Source organism: Onychomys torridus, chromosome 20 (assembly GCF_903995425.1).
Source record: "Onychomys torridus chromosome 20, mOncTor1.1, whole genome shotgun sequence".
NCBI classification, from domain to species: domain Eukaryota; kingdom Metazoa; phylum Chordata; class Mammalia; order Rodentia; family Cricetidae; genus Onychomys; species Onychomys torridus.
This window is the reverse complement of record NC_050462.1, coordinates 31,420,267-31,444,611: the sequence shown is the minus strand read 5'-3', so window position 1 is coordinate 31,444,611 and position 24,345 is coordinate 31,420,267. Positions and strand designations below refer to the sequence as shown.

General features: G+C 37.8%; 1 protein-coding gene across 1 annotated transcript in view; it reads right to left on the bottom strand.

The window, feature by feature from the left end:
* Positions 1-5,574: 5,574 nt before the first annotated feature.
* Positions 5,575-24,345, bottom strand: part of Caps2 (calcyphosine 2) — a 38,683-nt gene continuing 19,912 nt past the window's right edge. The window contains 6 exon segments of the mRNA XM_036169952.1: positions 5,575-6,574; positions 10,136-10,232; positions 12,324-12,449; positions 16,600-16,754; positions 19,244-19,320; positions 21,077-21,186. Coding sequence (XP_036025845.1) covers positions 6,399-6,574; positions 10,136-10,232; positions 12,324-12,449; positions 16,600-16,754; positions 19,244-19,320; positions 21,077-21,186 — 741 coding nt within the window. The 3' untranslated portion in view covers positions 5,575-6,398.

The following is a 24,345-nucleotide window of genomic DNA, read 5'->3' as shown; positions in this document are numbered from 1 at the left end:
CAGAATATCAAATATCATTAGGCATCATTACATCGACTTTTTTGCCGGTTATGTTTGGATCTATTCTACGTCTCTGGGATATCCAGCCTCTGGGTCATGGCCCCCTAGGCAATGTCAGGGGTGGGCTCCTTCTCCTGATATAAGTTGTCTGTCCCTTGTATTTTTTATCTTAGCCATTCTGACAGATGTAAGATGGAATCTCAGAGTCATTTTGATTTGCATTTCCGTGATAGCTAAGGATGTTGAACATTTATTTAAGTGTTTTCCAGCCATTTGTTGAATTCTTCTGTTGAGAATTCTGTTTAGACCTATTCCCTTTATAATTGGATTGTTTTGTTTTGTTTTGTTTTGTTTTTGATGTCTAGTTTCTTGAGTTCTTTATATATTTTGAATATCAGCCCTCTGTAAGATGTGGAGATGGTGAAGATCTTTTCCCATTCTGTAGGCCGCCATTTTCTCCTATTGACAGTATCCTTTGCTTTATAGCTTTTCTGTTTCATGAGGTCCCATTTATTAATCGCTCATCTTAGTGACTTCACTATTGGTATTCTGTTCAGGAAGTAGTCTCCTGTGCCAATGTTTCAAGACTATTTCCCACTTTTTCTTCTATCAGATTCATTGTATCTGGTTTTATGTTGAGGTCTTTGACTTGAGTTTTGTGCAGGGTTATACATATGGATCTATTTGTATTCTTCTACATTCAATTGTACCAGCACTATTTGTTGAAGATGCTTTCTTTTTTCCATTGTATAATTTTGGCTTCTTTGTCAAAAAGTCAGGTGTCCATAGGTGTGGATTTATATCTGGGTCTTCCAGTTCAATTCCATTGATCCATCTCTCTGTTTTTATGCCAATACCATGTGATTTTTTATTATTATAGCTCAGTAGAAGAGTTTGAAATCATGGATGGTGGTATCTATGGAAGTTCCTTTATTGTATAGGATTGTTTTAGCTATCCTGGGTTTTTGTTGTTGTTGCTGTGTTTTGTTTTTCCATATGAAGTTGAATATTGTTCTTTCAAGGTCTATAAAGAACTGTGTTGGGATTTTGATGGGGATTGCACTGAATCTGTAGATTGCTTTTGGTAAGATGGCCATTTTTACTTTATTAATCCTACTGATCCATGAGCATGGGAGATCTTTCCATTTTCTGATATCTTCTCCAATTTCTTTCTTCAAAGACTTGAAGTTCTTGTCATACAAGTCTTTCACTTCCTTGGTTAGAGTTACACCAAGATATTTATATTATTTGTGGCTATTGTGAAGGGTGTTATTTCCCTGATTTCTTCATCCACCCATTTATCATTTGTATATGGGAGGGCTACTGAGATTTTTGAGTTAATCTTGTATCCAGCCACTTCACTGAAGGAGTTTATCAGCTGGGACAGTTCCCTGATAGATAATCCGCATTTTTAATCTACTGCTTTTGAAGGAAGAGAGCTGGCAGCCTTAATACAAAATTTTAATTTTCCTTCATGGGCTCTGCCGAAGGATGAAAATTGATAACAAGGATTGTATTAGATTCAGAAGAAATTAGTCTCAAATTATCTCTACCTTAATGTCTCTTTAAGGCAGTAGCTCATATCATTGTCATTCAGAATAATCAGGAAATAAATGATAACAGATTTAATTAAGCAATTATTTCAGGAAAAAATAAATATGCAGGAGTAAACTTTGCCTGTTGAACTGTGGTGAACACTCTATACACATACACATCTGTCTATCTGTGAATCCACACATCACTTGCCGGTGAGTATCTTCTCAAAGACATGCAGGTAATTGGGAGCAGAGCTTAAGTTTGAAATCCGTATTCAGAATTGCTAAGCCTGTCCTCTTTCTGCAATATCAGCTATATTAAAATACTGATGTAAGTGCATATTTTTCCTTGGTGGAGTGGTTGTCTGAATGTTTTTTCAATTTTTTTTTTTTTAAACACCTATCTTCTAAAAAGTTCATCTTTAAGAGGCCTTTCAGCTCTAGGTAAGTGTGGGGCTTGCACAAGTGACACAGTCAGTTCCCTGGATGCACTCATTTGCTTCGGATTGGCTTTAATGTCATCTACAAATTCCAGGAAACTCAGTGTGCTATTGCAAAGGTGAAGGGCATGTCATTTCACATTTAAACTAATTTCACCGTGCCTCGGAAGCCTCATTCTAACAAGATAAAAGGAAATGATAAATCCAGCAAGGGCCATGACCATTTCTCCTCTATGTGTAGAATTTGCCGTCACCTAGGAAAAACTTTTCATTCAATCTTTTGAAGCTAATCTGAGTTCCTTGTAACTGAACATCATGGTCTCTGAGAAGCAAAGCTTTGCTGCATCATTCCTAGCCAAAAGTCTGAGCATCTGTATTGTATTTTTAATGGACAAAAAAAAAAAAAGATATATATTCACAGGGTATATTATGACATTTTAGTGACATTTTAACATGTTTGCAATGTAGACTAGTCAACAATCCACCACTATGCATGCATACTAGTTAGTTAGTTAGTTAGTTAGTTAGTTAGTTAGTTAGTTAGTTAGTGTTTTTGAGACAGACTCTCATATACTGCCGCTGATCTCACCATGTAGCAAAGGTTAATGAAGTACTGATCCTTCTACCTCTACCTTCTCTGTGCTGGGAATATAGGCATGTATAACTATGCCAAACTATTTATTATTTGTTGTCAAAAGCACATTTAAAGTCTAACTTCCACAATTTCAGATACACAAGATATCACTTTTATTATAGTCACCAGACTCTGAAGAGGTTACTAGAAATCATTCTTGTCTAACAATAACAGCTCATTCTGTATTGGAAATGTATTCCATTTGCAATGTGGAGCTTAGATTAACAAACACATTTAGACTTATTGCATTGTTTTTGCTGAAGTTTTTAATGCAAAATTGTTCAAATGCAATAACCCTAGCAATTGCTGGTCAATAAATCACACATTCTGCCTAATAACATTGGCATAACACCTATCCAATGTAAGACACTGGACTAGATACCAGGATCACATAGTAAGAAATGTATATATGGTTGCTGCCCTTAAGGGGTTTCCCCCATCTAATGGACAGCACATAAGCAAAGTGGCATTGTAATGTGGAATAGTAGAGATTATATTAATGGCATACTATGTGTGCCATGAAGATCTCAAAGTACAACTGCATCAGCTTTAGTATTTTAGATGGGGTCATTTTTTTTTTTCTGGAGCTGAGGACTGAACCCAAGGGCCTTGTGCTTGCTAGGCAAGCACTCTACCACTGAGCTAAGTCCCCAACCCTGTGGGATCATTTTTGAGGTGGTACTAGAAACCCAAATTGGATAAATTTGAATCTACTGAATAGAAATAATCATTTTGGATGGCAGTAATAGAGCATGTATGAAGACACTGAGATTTGAAATCTCACAATCAAGTTAAAAAAGTTTAAGTAGTTCAGAAAAGCTAAAAGAATATGAAGCATGCCCTGAGTATAGGGAGCTAAGCACCAGAAAAAAATAACATTTAGATTTATGAGTTATTCAAGAGTTCAAATTTTTTGAAAGATGTGGGATGTTGGGGAAGAATTTAATTCAGAAAGTAATACATATTTCTAAGAGGTAACTCCAAGGTTTCTGGTATATGGCTTCATAGTAGAATGTTTACTTAATGTGCATGAGGTTTAATCCCCAGTATAGCAAAAAAGACAATGGTCACCCCAACACCAATGTGTGTCCCGGGTTAAAATGGGAAGAAGCAGAGTCAATTTGGAGAAACACGCATGAATATATGTGAAGATATATGTGAGGAGTGCTAAGAGTGTGAACATGACCATGGAGGATAAAGAAGGAGACAGATTCAGAAGTAACACCTCAGTCTTAGTAGTACCTAAGACTTAGTGGATATTAGAAACGTGAGAAAGATCTAGAATCTCTCCATGCCCTCAGCAATTGCATGGATGTCATTACTCACCAAGTTTAAGTGACTAACTCACTGAATGGTGACCAAATTAACAGTTCATCTAACGTTCAGCATTAATGGGTGTGGAGGAGGGGTGTGTGTGTGTGTATGTGAGTGTGTGTGTGTGTGTGTGTGTGTGTTACATGTGTGTGATACAGACATGTAAGTATGCAGAGTGCACTCATGCAGAGACTAGAGTGAGAAATCAATTGTTTTCTTCCCTCTATTTCTCTCCCTACTTTCTTAGTATGGGGTCTTTTACTTTGGGCTAGACTGGCTGACAAGAGAGCTCGAGGGATTTGCCTATCTTTACCCTGCAATGCTGGGGTTATGAATATCCTATGACTGCTCCATCTCGTGAATGTCTAGTCTTTCCATTAAAATACAATCTAAAATCCCTAGATTATATCCCTGTTTTTCTGAACATTCTGTAAAAAGAAATGTACAAGAATAGGAACAGTACAATCAATACATTGCTGCTCAATGAAGTCATGACGGTGAACCATTAGAATGATTCTATACCACATCAGGCAAGTAACTGGCAAATATATAGCTAATTATAACATCCATTTGTTACCCAATTCATGGAACAAAATCACAAGGAAAAACATTTTAAAGTTAATAAAAGGTATTTCAGACTCTTAAAGACTGTTGGGGATAAGAAACACCAGTTGCTAATGTTTGAATTCTTAAAAATGTCATTTCCTTCAGTACTCTTCTTCTAAACTGTATACTAAGTAATTTGGCTATGCCAATGTCTAAGAAGAATGTTGGCAGTGAAGCTAATCAAATCAGAATGATAGATGATAGATAGATAGACAGATGACAGATAGATAGATAGATAGATAGATAGATAGATAGATAGATAGATAGATGGATTAAAGGAAGACAGATAAAATCTAACCATGAAAAACTTATACTTCTCATTGGTAAGTTTTTTGTCTGACTTCTTTATTCTGTATAGTGGTATTGTGTTCCCCAAAATATTGTGCATGCTAATAAACTTATCTGGGGTCAGAGAAAAGAACAGCCACAATATTAAACATAGAGGATAGGCAGTGGTAGCACACGTCTTTAATCTTAGCATTCCAGAAGCAGAGATCTACCTGGATCTCTGTGTGTTCAAGGATACAGCCAAGCATGGAGACACACACCTTTAATCTCAATACCAACCATAGAAGACCTGGAGGTCTGTATAGACAGGCAGTGATGAGGAAGTCATGTGGTTGGGTTTACAACCAATGAGAAGGCAGAACAGAAAGTCAATAAAAAGACATATACACAGGAAGTATGTCTCTTTTGGAGGGGAGAGACGACTGTGGCAGCAAAGGGTAAGAAAGGGTTTTTAATATCAGCTCTCAGCTACTGCTCTGACCTCTTGGGCTTTTAACTCTGCATTTGGCTCTGTGTTTCTTATTTAAGAAGACGGTTACATCTACATTCCTAAAGTGTTAATTATCATTGATAACATAGATATGAAACTAACAACAATTTAAAAGTTATACATCCATAATCCCAACACTCAGGACATTCCATGCATGAAAAAGTGAAGAATGTAATTTAGAAAGAATGAATATAGAACCAGAAGACATTAAATACACCATATTTAGAAGAAAACAATCTGACTGTTTATTATACCAAAAAGAGGTGCTTAGAATAATATCACATCTCCATTCTGTGGCACAAGATATACTTTTACACTTTGTCTAAAAATTATTGAATTATCCTTGAATTCTTCATTTAATAGTCTAAGGAAATACTTCTACATTCCAATATTTTCTACATTTTATTGTTTATATATAAGTACCATTTGTATACAGATAATATGACAGTTAAAGTAAAAAAAAAAATACAGTGTAATTTTTCCCATTGAACAAAGAGCAGTATGTAATTTTGAAGACAAAAATATATATGACAAATCTTTTTAAACAAACACTGAGGGATAAACACCAACCACTCAAAATATAATGCACAGAAAACACTGTATAATCATACAGATTAAGATATTGCTTTTGTATATACATGAATACTTTTGTATGTTTCAAACAAACTGCACTGTTTCAGCCTTGATCTGAAGCCCAAGTCATTAAATGGAGAATGATGGCAACTACATTCTAGGAAAAGGTCATAAGAAACTGAGAAAGGACAGGAAATTTCATTACTATATACAAGTCCTCACATAGTTTAATGAGGAGGTTACTTTTCTATTAAGGCTAATTTTTAACTACTTTTCTAAAATATAAGGATAAGGAGTAAGACAAAAGGTCTGTCTTTATAAACATTTGGACAGGTAAGCATATGTGCTCACAGACACATATGTACATCTATTTCTAAGTAAGTCTTATCAGACTCAGCTATTTTTGCAAAAAAAATTTAAAACCTTAGAAAAGTATATTACAAGTTAATCACAGTTGATATAAAATTCATCTTTTCTATAAAATACTTGGTGCCAATGAGACTGTGCACTATTAAAAACTAAATTCCCCATGGAGTACGTAAGATGCTAACAAAATCTTCGTCATCTGCTATCCCTATACTTAGGCCTTCATAGTAATCTTCAAATTCACCATATGAAACTTCATCAGACTTGCTGCAGGCATCTCTTAATGTCTCTAGAAAAGATGATTTGATTTCCTCCTCTGTTGAATGCCCTGCAGGAAGAGGACAAACTGTGAAATATTTTCCATAAAAGTTCAGCAAAATGACGGATGATGATAAAGGGATACTTATTCATCTTATGAAATAATTTCAGCAATTTAAAATCGTATGCCAAGCTTCACTCTAATTTATTTAAACATGAAGCAGAATTCATTTCTCTCATAACGGGCCTCTCTACCAGTCTCCCGTTCTTTCTTTCATACATTGATCTATTCTCAAGCTTTTAGCATAGAGCATAGAAAAAAATATTCATGATAGCAAACAGATTTAAAGATGAAACGTTACAGAAAATGGTCAGATAATATCCAAAATAAAATGAACAAAAGTATGTGTTAACAAAGCAAAAACAATGGCAGTAGGAAATTTATGATCTTTAAAATGGCCTTTAAAACAATTTTTAAGTCAGAGGGCTCAGTGACCAAGGATACTTGCTGCTCTTCTAGGAAACCCAGGCTTGGGCCCAGCACCCACACTGTGTGGCTCACAGTGGCCTGTAACTCCAGCTCCATGTGGTCTGACACCATCTTCTGGCCTCAGTGGGTACCCACACCCCCATGAACAGACATAAATGCACATACACATATGTAAAAATAAATTCAAGAAAGACATGTCACTTTCATTTAAAAATATACATGATAAATAGGAAGAAAATGATCATTTATTAAAAAGAAAGCAGTTTGAATAGAAAAGGACTGAATTTTGTGCTGTGTAAAGATAAATACTAAGAAAAAGGGGGATTTGTGATTGTTAGTCAAAGCTAAATCTAACCAACATCTAATATACAGGGAAACAAATTTTAACATAAATTTTCTAATTAAAACAAATTTTACTTAAACTTTTGCCTCAAATACCAAGAATTGTATACCTTCTTAAAAACCACCCACCTAGGAAATACCCACCTCCCATTATCCATGGCTGATTTTTCTTGGATTGATCTGATAGACTAGAAATTGTTACAAAATTAAATATTGGATTTCTATCATTCTGAAAACCTGTATTTGGGATTTCTCACATCTATTTTTCTCTAACAGATTACTTAAGCAAAGTTGAGAGAGAGAAAGAGAGAGAGAGAGAGAGAGAGAGAGAGAGAGAGAGAGAGAGAGAGAGAGAGAGAATTTTCTACATCTTAAATTAAAACTGTGAAGCCAAGCATGCAGGCGGCAGAGGCAGAGGGAAGCCATGAGCAGGAGACTGTCCTGGTCTACACAGCAAGATACTGTCTCAAAAAGGAGAAGGAGGAGAAGGAGGAGAAGAGAAAGAAGAAAAGGAGGAAGAGAAAGAGGAAGAAGAGGAGGAAGAAGAAAATGAACTTTTATCCCAGAAATTGTCATGTAACTATATTACAATTTGTAATGAAACATAAAAATGGGATTTTCTTTGTTATATTAAAGCATCGCTGGGTTTCCTCTTTTAGGCACATGCAGCCTGCTTAGCTTCCTCTCCTTATTGAGAATGCAAAGACAAAGAAGGTAACCCTGGAAGGAGCCAAGGCTTACGCAACCACAAGAGTGAACCCCAACTCAATCTCTGGCCCATAATAGAAGCAAAGCTGTCCAAGCAAGTCAGTTAAGATTATTAAGCCCAAAGACAAGAGAAAAGATAAATGATATTGAATTCACCTAATTTTGAAATAAAGAAACTCTTTTGCACTTGTGTTTGGTATGACTAAATAGAAAGATGTGAAGAGTGGCATGTCCAGGTTGGCCTTGTCCTTCCAATTCTCTGGCCTCCAACTCCTGAGTACTGAGTTTACAAGCATGTGACACAAGCTCAGTTTATTCACAACTGGACTCAAGCTCAAGGTATCACACACATTAGGCAAGCACTCTACCAACTGAGCCATCGCCGCAGCACTTACGACATTTATTACTGAAAGGAATGAAGGTAACTATAATGTATCCTTGTAAATATAAAGTGTAAAAAATTAAATTCCAAAAAGTAGTCTTCTGTATTCACCTTATGTAACTATCCAGAAAAGGGAGCCAAAATACTCATAAACAAATTCATAAGTGGGTAGGAAGTAGAGGTAAACACCAAAATCCCAACACTTAAAAAAGTAGAATTAACTGAGAGTCTGGCCATGCTCCAATGATTCTACAGCAACACAAACTGAGCTTGGTATATTTTTTCTTTTTGGGGGGGATGGTGGGCCTAGAAGGAATGGGAATCGAGTATGATTGGGATACATTGTATGAAATTCCCAAGTAATTAATAAAAATATTATGTTGGGGGAAAATGTGAGTCTCAGGGCTCTCAAGGCCAGCCTGGGGTACATGGCAAGACCCCATCTCCAAACAAAAGTAGAGAATATTCAATAAGGAATGAAAATATTTTACCTCTGTACTAGAGAATTTCAAATGAAGGTAAGACCAGGGAGTTAAACAAAAATAATTCTGCAACATTGGCAGTATAATCTAGTGTGGAACTAGCTATTGTGACAATAGCATTTGGAAGTGCCAGTTGATAATGGAAATGTGGATAGCCTAGGAAAGTCTAGGTATTGGTATCATATGAGGGAATCAGAAGAAAAGGAACCTAAGGAGTCACAGACAATGTATGGTTCATCAGATACACATAAATAATTAGAAATTAAAAGTCCACCAGTAAGAGAATAGCTGTACACATTGAAATGTATAGATTATTAGGAGATTAATATGTGGCAAATAAAAATAAACATCTCAGTGTGGATTTACATGAAAATAGCTCCAAAAAACACTGTCGAGTGAAGAGCAAATTACAGAATAGTACCTCTAATACAGCTTTCAAGTCAGAAAAAAAAAATCTGCAAACTGTTAACAAAGTATGAGCTATGAAAAACCATAGAGTAAGGAATGAAAGATATGTCACGTGGTTACAAGGTTTATTCTTTTGAAGGAAAAAAAAATGAAATGAAGGAAGTTTCTGTGGCCAAGCATTGTGATAAGTTGCAGTCATAAATCAACTACACAAAAGAGTAAGAAATATAATAGGAAATGCTTCTTTAAAATTACTTTAGGAAATTCATTATACACCCCCTCCTACTTTTGAGGCAAAAAATCTCACTACATAGACCAAGCTGGCCTCCAATTTGCACAACCCCATTCCTCTCCCTCCCTAAGTGCTGATTATAGGTGTATCCAGCCACTCTTGGCTGGATTTTTAACAGACACATAGGTGCCACTGTATGTATAATCCCACCCCTGGATAAAGAGATAAATCCTCTTCAATCCTCAAGGATGGGTAACTGTATCAGAAGATACAATAATCCTATCGGGGAGCCTAACAGAGGTTTTACCAAATCTCTGTTAAACTAAATTCCTTACCCATTGCAAGCGAGAGACAAGTGTTCTATCTTGATTGTACCTGTCAAAGAAATCAATGAGTACAGACAATAGACATAAGAATTTTTAAATGAAGAAGGGAAAACGGCTCTGAAGCCACCGTCTCAAACAAAATTTGTTTTATTTCCTTCCTTAACAGCCCCAGCTGATGCTTCAGATTTAGCGTAATTTAAAGAAGACGCCTTTATTAACAAGCACGGTAGAAATCAAATGTATTTGGTATGCAGTAGTTACCTGAAACCACATGTGGATGCTTCTTGGCGCAGTAACACTTTCTTATGTCTATAATGGACGCGATGCCAGTTTTGTTGAAATCCAGTTTCATGAAGACCTAAAGAAAGACAGGGTTTCTCTCTGTGAAATCATTAGGCTTAAGAAGCTATTGTGCAGTCAATGGTTTCTGAACTGTGAACAAGACATTTTGAAGGAACTAAACATGTGCTTCCAAAAAAAAAAAAAAAAGCATTATATACACAGCTAGGGAGGAGACTACAGCAAAAACCAAGAAACCCTCATTCAAGTATTTCATGTGTTCACTGTCTAACATCTTGACCTGCAGAAAGCAGTCAGTCCCACTGTCCTACCCTGGTTCTGCTGGGAACCAGTATCTGGTCAAAGCCCTTGGTAACTTTCAGCTCCAGGACTTGTGAAATTGATAAATGACTGAAACGAAGAACTAGGAAGTTATTTAAAGGATGTTTTGTGTCTATTTGTTTGTATTTTAGTTCAAAATTGAAGCTACAAACTCCATATTCAAAGAATGAATGAACAGATGAAATGATTATTTCTCAACACTGCCTTTCCAATTACTGGTTCACTTACTGTTCTTCCAACTCAATGCAACGCTGCATATCAAAATTACTAAGAAAGAAACCAGATACACAGAACACCAATCTGTCCACAGCAGCAGCCTGTGTTTGCAGGGAGTCCCAAACCAGGAGCATCTTCTTTAACTAATAATAGTTAATTCACAGCAGCCTTGTACCAGCTCTAGATTCAACTGTGCCCCCAATTCCTTTCCTGAATCTTAATACTCAGGTGCCCCAGAATAGGACTGTGTGCAGAGAAAGGGTCCTTAAGGAAGTAATTAAGATGAAATGGAACCACTGGCGTAGGCCCCAGTCCGGGATGACTGGTATTCCTTTAACAAAGGACAACACAATGCACGGGGACAGCCACGGGACGGCAGTGAAACAGCGACCTGCAGACCACAGAGAGGCCTCAGAGGAAGCCAAGCATGCCCGCCCCGCTTGGATTTCTATTCTACACGCTATGAGAAAATAATTTGATAGGCCAGTCTGGTACTCCAACTTATTATCATGGTATGCAAAGAACAATTAAGTACAAAGTTCTGGATGGGTAATAATCTTGCATTACTTAATGTTTTTATCACATCTCTTGGTCAGTTTTTCCACTTCAGACTGATTCATGCTATAATTACTTATCCTACCCTACATATAATAGCTTTTTATAAATATAATATATATATACATATTGCATTGAATACATACACAAAAGAAAAACAATACAACTCAAAATTATACTCTAAACATGTCTACTACAACTGAGTTAATCTATATTTTTATTTTAAAAAATTAGGGATCTATGTGTATGTGATATGCAATGTGTGTGCACATATGTGTGTGAGCAATACAAACTTGCAGGGTGTCAGTTCTTACATCACACATTGTTGAGACAGGGTCTCTTTGTTGTTAGCTAATGCATATCAATGCTAGTCAACTATGAGCTCATGGAGTTTCCCACCTGTGCCTCTCATCCTGCTGTAAGAGCACTGGGATTTCAGACATGTGTTACTATGTCTAGATTTACACAAGACCTGAGAATTTGAACTTGGGTCCTTACACTTGCACTAGAAACACTTTACCCAATGGTCTATGTCTCCAGCTCCAAGACTCTAAGTCCAACTTAATATGACCTTTGTTATTTTCATTTTAACACTTAGCATACATATCATAAAAACCACAGAAACACTTTTAGTAATCACCTTGAAATAATGCATGTTGAGTACTGATACTAGAACAGTTGTAATTTCTATGAATGGAACCATTACTTTCAATCTTTCCACTAGCTCCCCGTGGGAGGAGAGCAAGTGAGGCTTAGGATTTTACACAGAAATGTAGCTGGATAACTAGTAATTTACAGATACCAATAATTATGAAAGGAATTCAACCTGAGATTTTATTTTTCTTTCATCAACTTTTTTCCAAGACATATATATATATATATGATTTTGTTTTATTCTGGATACTTGTACAAACATATATAAGCTTACTTACTTTAAGTCTTACTAAATCCAGTGTACATGACAGCTAAAATGATATAACATGTTTTAATTGATGATGCTAACCAATGGATCTAACAATCCAGTAAAAGTAATAGTTTGAGATAAGTTAACAGTTACCTTGCGAACAAATGATTTCCTATATTCATTCATTTCACCAAAAATGGCACGTTTGAATTCTCCATAATCAACCTTGTTCTTGCCAGGGCCATTGCCTTGCAGAATTAGCCAGGAAGACTCAAAGTCCTAAAAATTCCCGCAAAAATCACCATTATATCTTTCAATTATGTAAGTCGCAACAAAATCAGAGTCATATTTTGTTATATCATCTCTGGCCCTAGACAAGGTGACCTAGTCATTAAAAAAACTTCAGGAAGTTACAGATAAACCTAGTAAAACAATTATGAAAGGAATTCCGGGGTGAACACTTAAGGTTCAAGGCCTGTTCTGAATGAGCGACAACTCGCAATCTATCCTTTTTAAAAATATGTGGTTTGAGGGCAAGGAATTGCTGAAGGTTGAACCTAGGACCTCTTGCATACCATCAATCACTGACCTATGTCCTAAGGGTCTTATCATGATCTTTTTTGCTGATAAATAATAGTATACGTTGGAAGCATAACATGATATCTCAATGTACATACATGGTACAGAAAGAACAAGCCAGACTGTATGCCATCTCTGGCATTTCAAATATTTAACGTTTTTGTAGTAAGAATATTTAAGATCCGTTTTGACTATTTTTAAACACACAGTACATTATTCTTGACACTATTCACCCAGCTGTTCAATAGATAAAACTCCTCCTCTTATGCAAACTTCCATCATTTGGACAAGCTCTTCCTTTCTCTCAGTACTTTACACTACCCACCATTTACCTTTCAGTGTCTTTATATATAAAGTGTAGTGGTCATGGTGCACTCGGTCTTGGATGTATTTTATTCTCCGTTTTTACATTATATCTGTGACAATTTGAAAGCCTGTTCAGATTCTCAAATACTATTTAGACTCTGAGACTATTAATGGAGTTTCTTCTGGTCTTGGGAGCAGAGAAAGTTTGAATGACTTCCAAACTATTCTCGGATTTACACTAAACAGTATAATTCTAACTAAACCCCTTATGTTTGTTTGCTCACTGCCATTCCTGTGTGCTTCTTGGGGACAGGTGCTATTTAATACAGTGTTCTACTCAGTGAATCTTGATAACAAAGGAAATCATAGCATTCCTTGATTGAAGCTCAGATAGATATAGTTTCAATGCTTCTATCAAGTTGTTAGCTTTAAAGAAAATGTAAATAACACACCCACTTTGGCAAATAAGTACTCAAAAAGTATTCTCATCCACTTCCCAGCATTTCCAAATAAAACTGTAGTTAGAAAACTAAGATTCAAATGACTCTGCCTCCCCTCAGCAGCCAATGATCTATACAGTTTTTGTATTTCAAAATGCTTCATACATTACAAAGAAAGTATGTATATACGCAGTTGAGTTAAAACTGAGTTGAAATTTAACATTTATAAATCATGAGTAAAATTGGCACAAGACCAATGTGTTTACTTAAGTCGAAGAATACCAGACTTAAAAGGACTTCTGAAGGCTCTGAAGAAATGTTTTCAAGAATTAAGCAGTGCAACATAAGTGGAAAAAATGCATATGACTATGTCTACATATGATTCAGAATGGAAACTAATTCAGATGGAATTTCAACTTCATTGATAGTAGTTCCATATATAAACTTGGTTCTTTGAAGAGCATATCATTTTTTCATTTAAAATCAGAGATAATGACTATGTCTTTTCATAAATAGGTTCTACTTCTACAGTGAGACCAGGCTGATGATTCTTATATCTGATTCTCCCATCCCCCTGCATGCACTTATGATTGCATGAGCATATATATTGCATGGGTGATACAACAAGAAGCAAAACAGGAATATTAGTTAAAATACGTGAGATGGATGGACATGTAGATCAATGGTAGCAAACTTACTTCGCATGTATGAGACCCTGAGAAAATTTCAAACACCAGAAAAAAAATAATTAATAGTTTTAGTTTATAATAAAACAAAACATATGAAAAAGGATGAGACACATTCTTATGTTATCTTGCTTAGTAACTGTGGTGGTCTGAATGAGAATGGCCCCCGCAGACTCATATGCTTGAATGCTTGATTCCCAGTTTGTGGAACTATTTGGGAAGGACTAGGAGGTGTGGCTTGTTGGAGGAGGTGTGTCACTGGTGGTGGGCTTTGAGGTTTCAAAAAAACCATGCCATTCCCAGTTAGCTCGCTTGCTCTGCCTTGTGGTTATTGTGTTAACATGAAGGGTCTCTACTGTTCCAGTGACATGCCTGCCTGCCTGCCTGCTGCCATGCTCCATACTGTAAGGACCGTGGACTCTAACATTCTGAGGAACTAAGAGCCTTCAATTGAGATGCTTTCTTTCATAAATTTCCTTGATCATGGAGCTTTGTCACAGCACTAGATAAGAAGCTAAGACAGAAGTCTTAGGCAACTGTACTATTATTCACCAGTTATAAACATTTCATAAACAGATACAGAAGCATCGAGGTAATTTAGTACTTTCCAATATACACAGGGCCCGATTATCTGGACACCAGTGCTCTATCAATTATATGCTACTTGTTTGTTTAGCAAAAACATACCACAGATTTCTAATTTTCTATTATTGTTTTATTTTTTCACCTATGAAAGAAAGATGTGAAGGTGGCTGGCCCCTGGGTTATTATCACTAGACAGGCAACAAGATTAAATGTCATCATCACAACCAACCAAAAGACAATTATGTCACAACAGTGATATGCAATGTCACGCTGATGCAGAATTTTATACTTGATAAAGCAAATTCCCATGTAATTGTTTTATTTGAACTCCCATGCCTCCCTAAAAATAACAATTGTCTCAGAATTGCACAGGCAGAGCCTATCAACGAAAGTCAAAACACTTGAGTAAGATTACACTGAGAAGTAACTCTCTTTTCTGGAGAGTTACATAGGGCGAATATGGAAGACTATTTTTTTTTTGGAATTTAATTTTTGTGCTTTATATTAACAAAGACACATTATAGTTACCTCTGTTTCTCATAATTAATAAATACTGTATGTGTTGGAGCCTTGGCTTGGTTGGCAGAGTGCTTGGTAATTACAGAAACATACATCATGTGACAAGACAATTTTTTCAGCAAAAGAGAAAAATGCCAAAGACTCTTGTATATGAAATACTTGATCTGAATCACTTATGTACTTTTAACATACAAGCAAAATTTCTCAGTACAGAACACAAGGCTTCCACATACCAGGTTTAATCTCTCCCACTCTTCTATCTACTTGCTCAGGCTAGGAACTATTAATTCCATGTTTCCTACACCAGATTCAGTTCAAGGTGCTAAAGAAAGAGCGGGAGCCAGAGTCACCCTGGTCCCCATCCAGATGGGACATGCCATTTTATTTACAGGTGGACACAAAGCGCCATGAAGAAAATTAAATGGAAGCTGATATAGAATGGATTGGAGATCAAATGGCAGTGAGCTCCTCTGTAAAGAAAGCTGTGGCCTAAATGATGAGGGAAAAAACCTAGTACACACAGATGTGGCGCAAGATCGTTCACATCAGAGTGAAGAGTGTGGAGGAAATGAGCCCCTGAAGCTTGGGCTTGAGCTACAATTCATGCCTGGAACATGCTTCTCCTTTCCACGAAATGATCGATGTCTGAGCCATGCTCCCCTCTTCATGGAAGATCCACTGTCCACTACTGTTCTTCCCTATGCTCGTCTAGTTCATTCTTCCTCATTATCCAAAGCCCAACTGGTAAGCATCCACTTCCAGGAAAAATGTCATGGTCTTCCCTCTTCTTCCTGCCGACTTGGCTTGGAACTGAGGACCACCACACATGTTCCCAAAGCATCCTCTATTTGAAGAAGGTATGAAGTTAAGCATTTTCTTCATTTAAAGATTATAAGAGCCGGGCGGTAGTGGCACACGCCTTTAATCCCAGCACTCGGGAGGCAGAGGCAGGTGGATCTCTGTGAGTTCGAGGCCAGCCTGGGCTACAGAGTGAGTTCCAGCTACACAGAGAAACCCTGTCTCGCAAAACCAAAAAAAAAAAAAAAAAAAAAAAAAGAAGAAAGAAAGATTACGAGAACGGAGAGTATGTCATCTCAGAGGCTAGCACATGCCTGGCTACTAAACACTTCACAATTAAATGATGAAGGAATCAATGTCAAAATTCTAAACATCAATGGGACTTGCTGCCTGGTGGCTTAACACTGCCAGGAAGGCATTAAAAAGGAAACAAATGAGCTATTACAATCTCACTAGAAAAGTGAGCAAGGCCACGCAACTGCACACCCACGGCAGAAAATGGTGTGTGGTACATACCTGTTCAGACACTTCTAAGTGAAAGACTTTCAGAGCTCGCTGAAAATCTGCCTTTTCTAAGAGCCCACTTCCTTCCTTGTCCACGTGTTGAAAGTATTTTCCCAGTCCAGTCAAAATACGAGCACCTCTCTTGTGTAGCTGTTCTTTTAGTTTATCTGTTTAATAACAAGAGACACGGAAACTAATGGTTTCGTGCACGAAGCTATCAAAATGCAGTTGTTTCTCTTTTGAGAAAATGACTTGGCATGTGAATATTCACGGAAAACGTGCATTGGGCTGACACAGACTTTGGAAAGTGGGACGTTTTTAGTAACGACAGCAGCAATGTCAGACACGGCTGCATGTTCACAATATGCCGGAACTACAGCGCCACTGTGTGGTCAAGGTGTTACATTTTACGTACAGGAAAATAAGGTTTCTCTTTACTCAGAACAAAGGAAAGGTTACAAAGAAAATCTTAGTTTCTCTTGTTTAGACCCCTTTATCTATCTAACTGCCCTATATCTTCACTGCCTTTCTTATCTCTTTATTTACATGAACTGAATTACGAAATTGATGCCAGGCAAATCTCTCTCAATCTCTCTCTCTCTCTCTCTCTCTCTCTCTCTCTCTCTCTCTCTCCGCCCCTCTCTCTCTCTCACACACACACACAAATCAGTTCAGAAATTTTTTAAGTACTCTAAAAGTTTCAAACTGGATCATAATGTGCCAAATGGCACCTACGCTTTGGCGTACTAGCCAATACGTACATATTCACAGTAACCATTCTTATCCTGAAATTCCTAGAGGATATAAACTCTGGCTCCTAAATTCTCCGTGTGGCACGGCTATTCCATTTGATGCCATCTGCATCGTATTACAATGAATACATTAGAAAAAAGAAGACAAATGTCACTAGCCTGAGTAGTGACAAAAAACTGTATTGGCCATGACAGAGCAGGGGGAAAAAGAAATCTGCTAACAAAGGTATTGAGGATCTTCTAATACCAGTCTCAAGCCAGTCTGTCTGTCTGTCTGTCTGTCTGTCTCTCTCTCTCTCTCTCTCTCTCTCTCTCTCTCTCTCTCCTTTTGGCTTTTGTTTGTTTGTTTGTTTGTTTGTTTGAGACAGGGTTTCTTTGTGTAGCTTTGGCCATCGTGGAACTGCTACTCTCTTTCTTAATGTGGACGCCTTATCTTGAATAAAATCTCAGGACTCACAAAATTCTACAAGTATATATTGATTTCTGTGGTGAATTGTTTTATACCTTTCTCCCTTCTCAACTATGAAATCCAACAGAGGAACTGTTTATTACAGCTAGTATACTGCACTAGTTATAAGACAAGACCTCAGAAGTTTATAAAAATGTTTTAGAGCCCCACGCCTACCCACATCTTGTTCGTTCCCTATGGCTCCCGGGAGACGTTAAGGAGACATCACACTCACTGAGAAGTGCAGAAAGAGTTGCCAAGGAGTGACACGAAGGTTGCATGTCTACTCAACAGCAGGTTCTCTTCACAGACATCAGAACACATTCAATAGAACATGAGACATACAGTCAAACACTAAACCAGGAGACCTGTCAGGACATCATCTGAGGCATAAAACAAGTATATGATGGGTCATGCCTGTAATCCAAGAACTCTGGAGTGAGTGAAGGTAAAGGATTTACACGAGTTCCAGGCCAGCGTCGTCTGTAAAGTGAGCATCAACCCACCCACCTGAGCTAAGTGTGAGGAGCCTTTGTGTGTGTGTGTGTGTGTGTGTGTGTGTGTGTGTGTGTGTATTTGTGTGTATGTATGTATATATGTGTGTATGTATGTATATATGTGTATATATGTATATGTATATGTATAAGCATGGCTCAGGGACATGTGTCAGTGGATAAAGGTACCCGCCACCAATCTTAATGACCTGAGTTTGAGTTGCAGGAAAGAACTGACTCCCGCAAGTTGTCATCTTTCCCACTCATGTGCTCTACCACACATGTCCACACACACAAACACACACAGATACAAATAAATAAATATATAGAAAACTGCTTAAAATTCATTTTTACACTTTATTTAGCTTATAATCAAAACCTACCGTATCCAATATTTCTAAAATTATTGTTATAATTCACATGCTTTTACTTAGTCCCATTAATACAGAAAAATCATGATATTTTAATAATTATTTTATTAATTAGTTATGTATATATTTGTGTGTGTCAAGATATATTTTATTAACTATTTATGTATATATAATTTTTGTCTGTGTGTGGGTAGAGGCACACATGCTTATGGGTGATCACAGAGGCTAAAAGAAGGCATGAGATTCCCCAGAGGTGGAATTACAGAGGGTCGTGAACTACTCCATGTGGGTGCTGTGAGCCAAACTCAGGTCCTCTGCAGTAGCAGCAAGCTCTTCTACATGGTTAGTCATCTGTCCAGCCCCATAAAAGATATTATATATATTATATATATACATATATATAATATATTACATATAATAAAAGTATATGCTCTTTTTAGAAAAATATATGTGTACTTCCTAAAAAAATAAGAATTATAAATCAAAGTCCATAAAATATGGAAGTATCAAGAATACTGTTTTAACTGATAACAAGGAAACCAGTTGAAAACTGTAAATAGTACTTGAGAGTAGAGACAAACTACAGCATACCCTGAATGGCCCTCAGCACCAGCCGATCCTGAGCCTCCTGACTGACGGTGTCCTGCCCATCTTCCTCAGAGGCAGCTCTGTAAGTGAGAAGAGGCAATCTAAGCTGCGCTTCCCCACTCCAGACCCAAAGACGCTCTCAACAGACACAGAGGCATACCCCTAGAGCAATCCCAACCTCTGCCCACTGCCTTTGATTTTATGGAGAATTAAGTCCAGAGCTATAAAAAGATCACAATCTTTGAAGATATTAACTTTTATAACTGCTTTAATGTTTTCAAATATTTAAATGAAACAATTCATCTTATAAGCAGTAGTAGCTTGTAAAGTATGAATTGTATACATGCTTTTAAAGCCCCAAAAGTACACTAATAAATAACAAATATTGTTACAGCTAGATTGTAGATTGTATTCCCTCATATACACATCAATTTGTAACAGGAATCTTAAAAGTACTTATTAATAAAATCAAACCTGAGGCCAGTTATTGGGGTGAATGCTGGAAGATCAGAGAAGCAGAACCAGCCACAGTTTCCTCACCTCGCCAGTTCCTCAGCTGATCTTGTTTCCTCAGACTGCAAGCTTCTGAATCCTTATCCAAACCGATCTCAGCTGAACTGTGCTGCTCCAAAGCCTAAAAGCTTAACCAGCCAAATGCTTCTAGTTTCTGACCTTCACACCTTGAATACCTTTCTACTTTCTGCTGTCACTCCCTGGGATTAAAGGCGTGTGTCACCACGCTTGGTGGTATCCAATGTGGCCTTGAACTCAGAGATCCAGAGGTATTTCTGCCTCTGGGACTGCTAGGATTAAAGGCGTGTGCTACCACTGCCTATCCTCATGTTTAATATTGTGGCCGTCCTGTTCTCTGAACCCAGATAAGTTTATTAGCCTGCACAATTTTTCGGGGAACACAATACCACATCAATTGTTAGCATTTTAATCATATTTAGGGTCAAAAACATTCAATGAAAAGAGTGTGTATTTCTATTATTTAAAACAACCCTTGATGTAATTATTTATTCAGAGCATTTTTCACTGTGTAGCCAGTCAATGAATAGTGCCACACCATAGGGACCATGGCTTTTCATGTGATAAAAAGCATCACACCAGCAATGTAGGAAACAGTTATAAAGATGGACTGATGCTGTGGGATGTTCTGCATGCCAAATGTGTTGTTCTGATTGGTTAAAATAAATAAAGTGCTAATTGGCCAGTAGCCAGGCAGGAAGGATAGGTAGGCGGGACAAGGAGGAGGAGAATGCTGGGAGGTGGAAGGCTGGAGGGACAGATACGGCCAGCCACTGCCATGACAAGATGTAAGGTACTGGTAAGCCACAAGCCATGTGGCAAAGCATAGATTTATAGAAATGGGTTAATTTAAGGTAGAAGAAGTAGATAACAAGAAGCCTGCCACGGCCATACAGTTTGTAAACAATATAAGTCTCTATGAGCTTTCTTGGTTGGTTCTGAGAGACTGTGGGACTGGCAGGTAAGAGAGATTTGTCCTGACTGTGGGCCAGGCAGGAAAACTTTAACAACACCCTGTCTTTTAAAGCACCACTTTGATGGCATTTAGTAAAATAGCAAAGACAAATGAATAAATTATTTTATTATAAAACAAAACAATTTCAAACTTTTAATTGTCATAACTGTTCCCAAACATGGAGTTTGATTATAATACAGGATATAAAGTAGATATGCGTAGCTATTATTTGTAAATACAAACCTTAACTTTAGCATGAGTAATTTGCATGAAACTCCTTTTAAGATACAAACTATAGCGATTTCACTCATTTTCAAAACGACAAATGTATTTGACTTACTTCAGAGAACTCAAAGCTATTTTGATCAATATTTGTAATTCGAAGTCTAAATAATGTATTTTCCTTTATGCTCTTTGGAAGGCTAGGGTGATCACAGCTCAAAAATGTCAAAGTTGCACCCTGAGGAAAGGAACAGACAGATTTTTTAAAGCTAGAAGGTATCCAGAGTTAAAATACAACTCATTCTGATTGAAGAGATTTAATTTTTATTATAGTTGCCAGGATATTCTAATAGTGATCAAAATAAAGTAGATTTAATGAATACTTAGGGACTACATGGATTCAGCTAATACTATAGAAAAATGAACTAATTTCAACAACAATAAAAAAAAACCTAACATAGTACACTTCTATACAATAATCCATGTGACTAAAGGAGAAGACATCTATGAAATAAGAGCCACAGGAAATATGACATGAGTTCCACTGAATGTGTGGCAGTCCCTGTGGTGGTTACTTTTGTCAACATGACATAAAGCAGAATCACCTGGAAAGGGAGTCTCAATTCAGGACTGTCTGTTTTATATTTATCAGTGAGCATGGGGTTGTGGGGCGGGGGGGGGGGGGGACTAGCTTTATAACATTGAGTTGGGAAGACCCATCTACTGTGGGAGGCATCATTCTCTGGATCCCAGGGGATCCTGGAATATCTAGGACTGGAGATAGCAACTTGAGCACGTATGCATTAGTTTTTTGCTCGATGCTCTTGGCTATGGATGTGACCTGACAGACTGTTTCAATTTTTCCGCCACCTCTGACTTTCCTATGATGGTGATTGTAACCTGAAATTGTGAGCTAAATAAACCTTTTCTCCCTTCTGTTGCTTTCGTCATGATATTTTATCACAGTAACAGAGAGGGGAAAAAGACTAATATAAACCCTAACTTCAGAACTAGAGCTCTTGGTTCACAGAAAGATGCTGTGTGGAATGGGGAACTCTGGTAGATTGATCACACTCTTGCACCTGCTCTTTGGATGATACACACCACAAAACTACAAGACCAAATTTTAACCTGATTAGAGCATCAGTTTCAATGACAAAATTCCTACTAAAAATTCTCGACCCAAATTACAGAATTACTATTCTAATCTCAGAGTCGTCTCACACACATGTGACCAATGTGGGGACAAATGCAAACTCAATAAAAGAGTCTTCATTCTTCCCATAAGGAAAAAGAAGGGGCCAGACCAGTGTGGCACACACCTTTAATCCCAGCACTCGGGAGGCAGAGCCAGGCGGATCTCTGTGAGTTCATGGCCAGCCTGGTCTACAGAGTGAGTTCCAAGAAAGGCTCCAAAGCTACACAAAAGAAACCCTGTCTCAAAAAAATAAATAAATGAGGGAATAAGAATAAGGGAAGTGTTTCCCCTTCCTCCTTCTTGGATAGTTACTTTAAAAAACTTAATAACTGTGATGTAGGCACTTTCTTCTCCCTTTAGGGCACATATAACTTCTTTTGAAAATTAGATACCTATTGTTAGCTTTATGACCAAGGAAAGTCTTTCCTCAGGACCATAAACCATCCCAGGAAAGCGAAATGTCAAGAGAAAGACAACACTCCAAAACTGCTGTTGTATATAAAGCTGCTGAGATAACCTTTCAAAATGTGTCCTATAAACACAAAGTTCACACCTGGGGATGATGCCTCCTCCCTCCCTCCCTTCCTTCTTGCCTCTGTTTACCCTGCTTTCTCCAGTCATGACGCCTTGCCTTTCTACTTTCATAGGATAAAGAAGGAACTGAGTTCCCACATGTGGTGCATGTGAAGGGAGAGGGTAAGCTCAGATCAGCAGCTACACTGAATTGCAACAGCAGCAGCTCAGAAGGGGTAGTCACTGTCCCCTTCAGTAGACAGTAAGCACGCTATCTTCGGAACACACAGAAGGGGTGAGAGCCGCCTTTCCCTAGACATCAAGAGACAAGTATGCCATGGGCCTGGTGTATTTAACCCAAGATTAAAACGTCTAGCATTTCCTCCTCCTCCTCTCCTTCCCAACTTGGTCATCACATCTTAGTGGCTGTAGCCCTCAGGATGTGTTTTCAAACTACCTCAGTAGCCACTTCTCCTGCTTATCAAGCAATGTAGTAATATTTGGTTAGAATATAGCCATAGAGTGGGGGTGAATGAAAGTAGACTTGGGCTGGGGAGATAGTCCAGCTGGCACAGCATTTAATCTTGCAAGCAGGAGGGAAAGGGTGGAATTCCAGAACCCATGTGAAAAATTCAGGACTTGGTAGCACGGCACACACACACACACACACACACACACACACACACACATACACACACACACACCATGAGTTCTCTCCTAGCTTAATATCCATCCAACCCATGCCTGCCTCATGTGCCTGGTCTTCAAACCATCCCACACACTGAAATCAGAGACATTTCTAAATTACAAATCTGATCATGTAGCCTCTCCATTCTACCCACATCCTCTCTTCAATGACTCCCTGATATATTACATATTGCTCTTTAATATCAAGCTACTTTTTTATTTAGTTGGGGGGGGTGGAGTACAGGTACTTGTATGTGGAAGTCAGAGGACATGCTTAGATAGCATACCATATGTACTATCCACCTTTTTAAAATAAGATCGCCCTGTCTCTGTCACCCCGGCACTGAGATTACATGGGTGGGCTATCAAGCCCTGAATTTTTAACATGGGTTCTAGAATTTGATCCCAGATGCTCCTGTTTGCAGGTCTGAACACTCTGCCAACTGAGCTATCTCCCAGCACAAGTCTACTTTCTGCCATCCATACTCTACGCCTGGATCCAACCAGACTGACCTACTTTCTCCTCTCCAGATAAGCCACGTACTTTCTTGCTTTTGTTCTTTGCATATTCCTCTCCACCTTGAAGCCTTTTCTGTACCCTCACCTAATCCTTAATTCAGCCAGGGTGGCACTTTCTCTAGGGACTCTTACAGATTATACAGTCAGGGCCACTGTTTCTCCTCTCTGGCTCCTCTCTAACTGGTTCCCATTATACTCCAAGTGCCACAAAGCAAAACATGGCTCTAACTTACCCAATATTTTATCTCCAATGTTCAGAATGTAAACATATATAAGTGTTATAGGAATGAATGGTACAGAGAATGTTTCATTGTAATCGTATGTGAATTTAATGATCTAACAGTTCAGCACACTGGGGAATATGGGAGAGCCATAAAAGTAGAGGCTATCATAGTCACAGCTCCAGAGGACCATGCCATTTGACAGAGAAAATCAAGTCCCTCCCGAGGTGGAATATTGTTCCCCGTGCTCCTGAGGCAC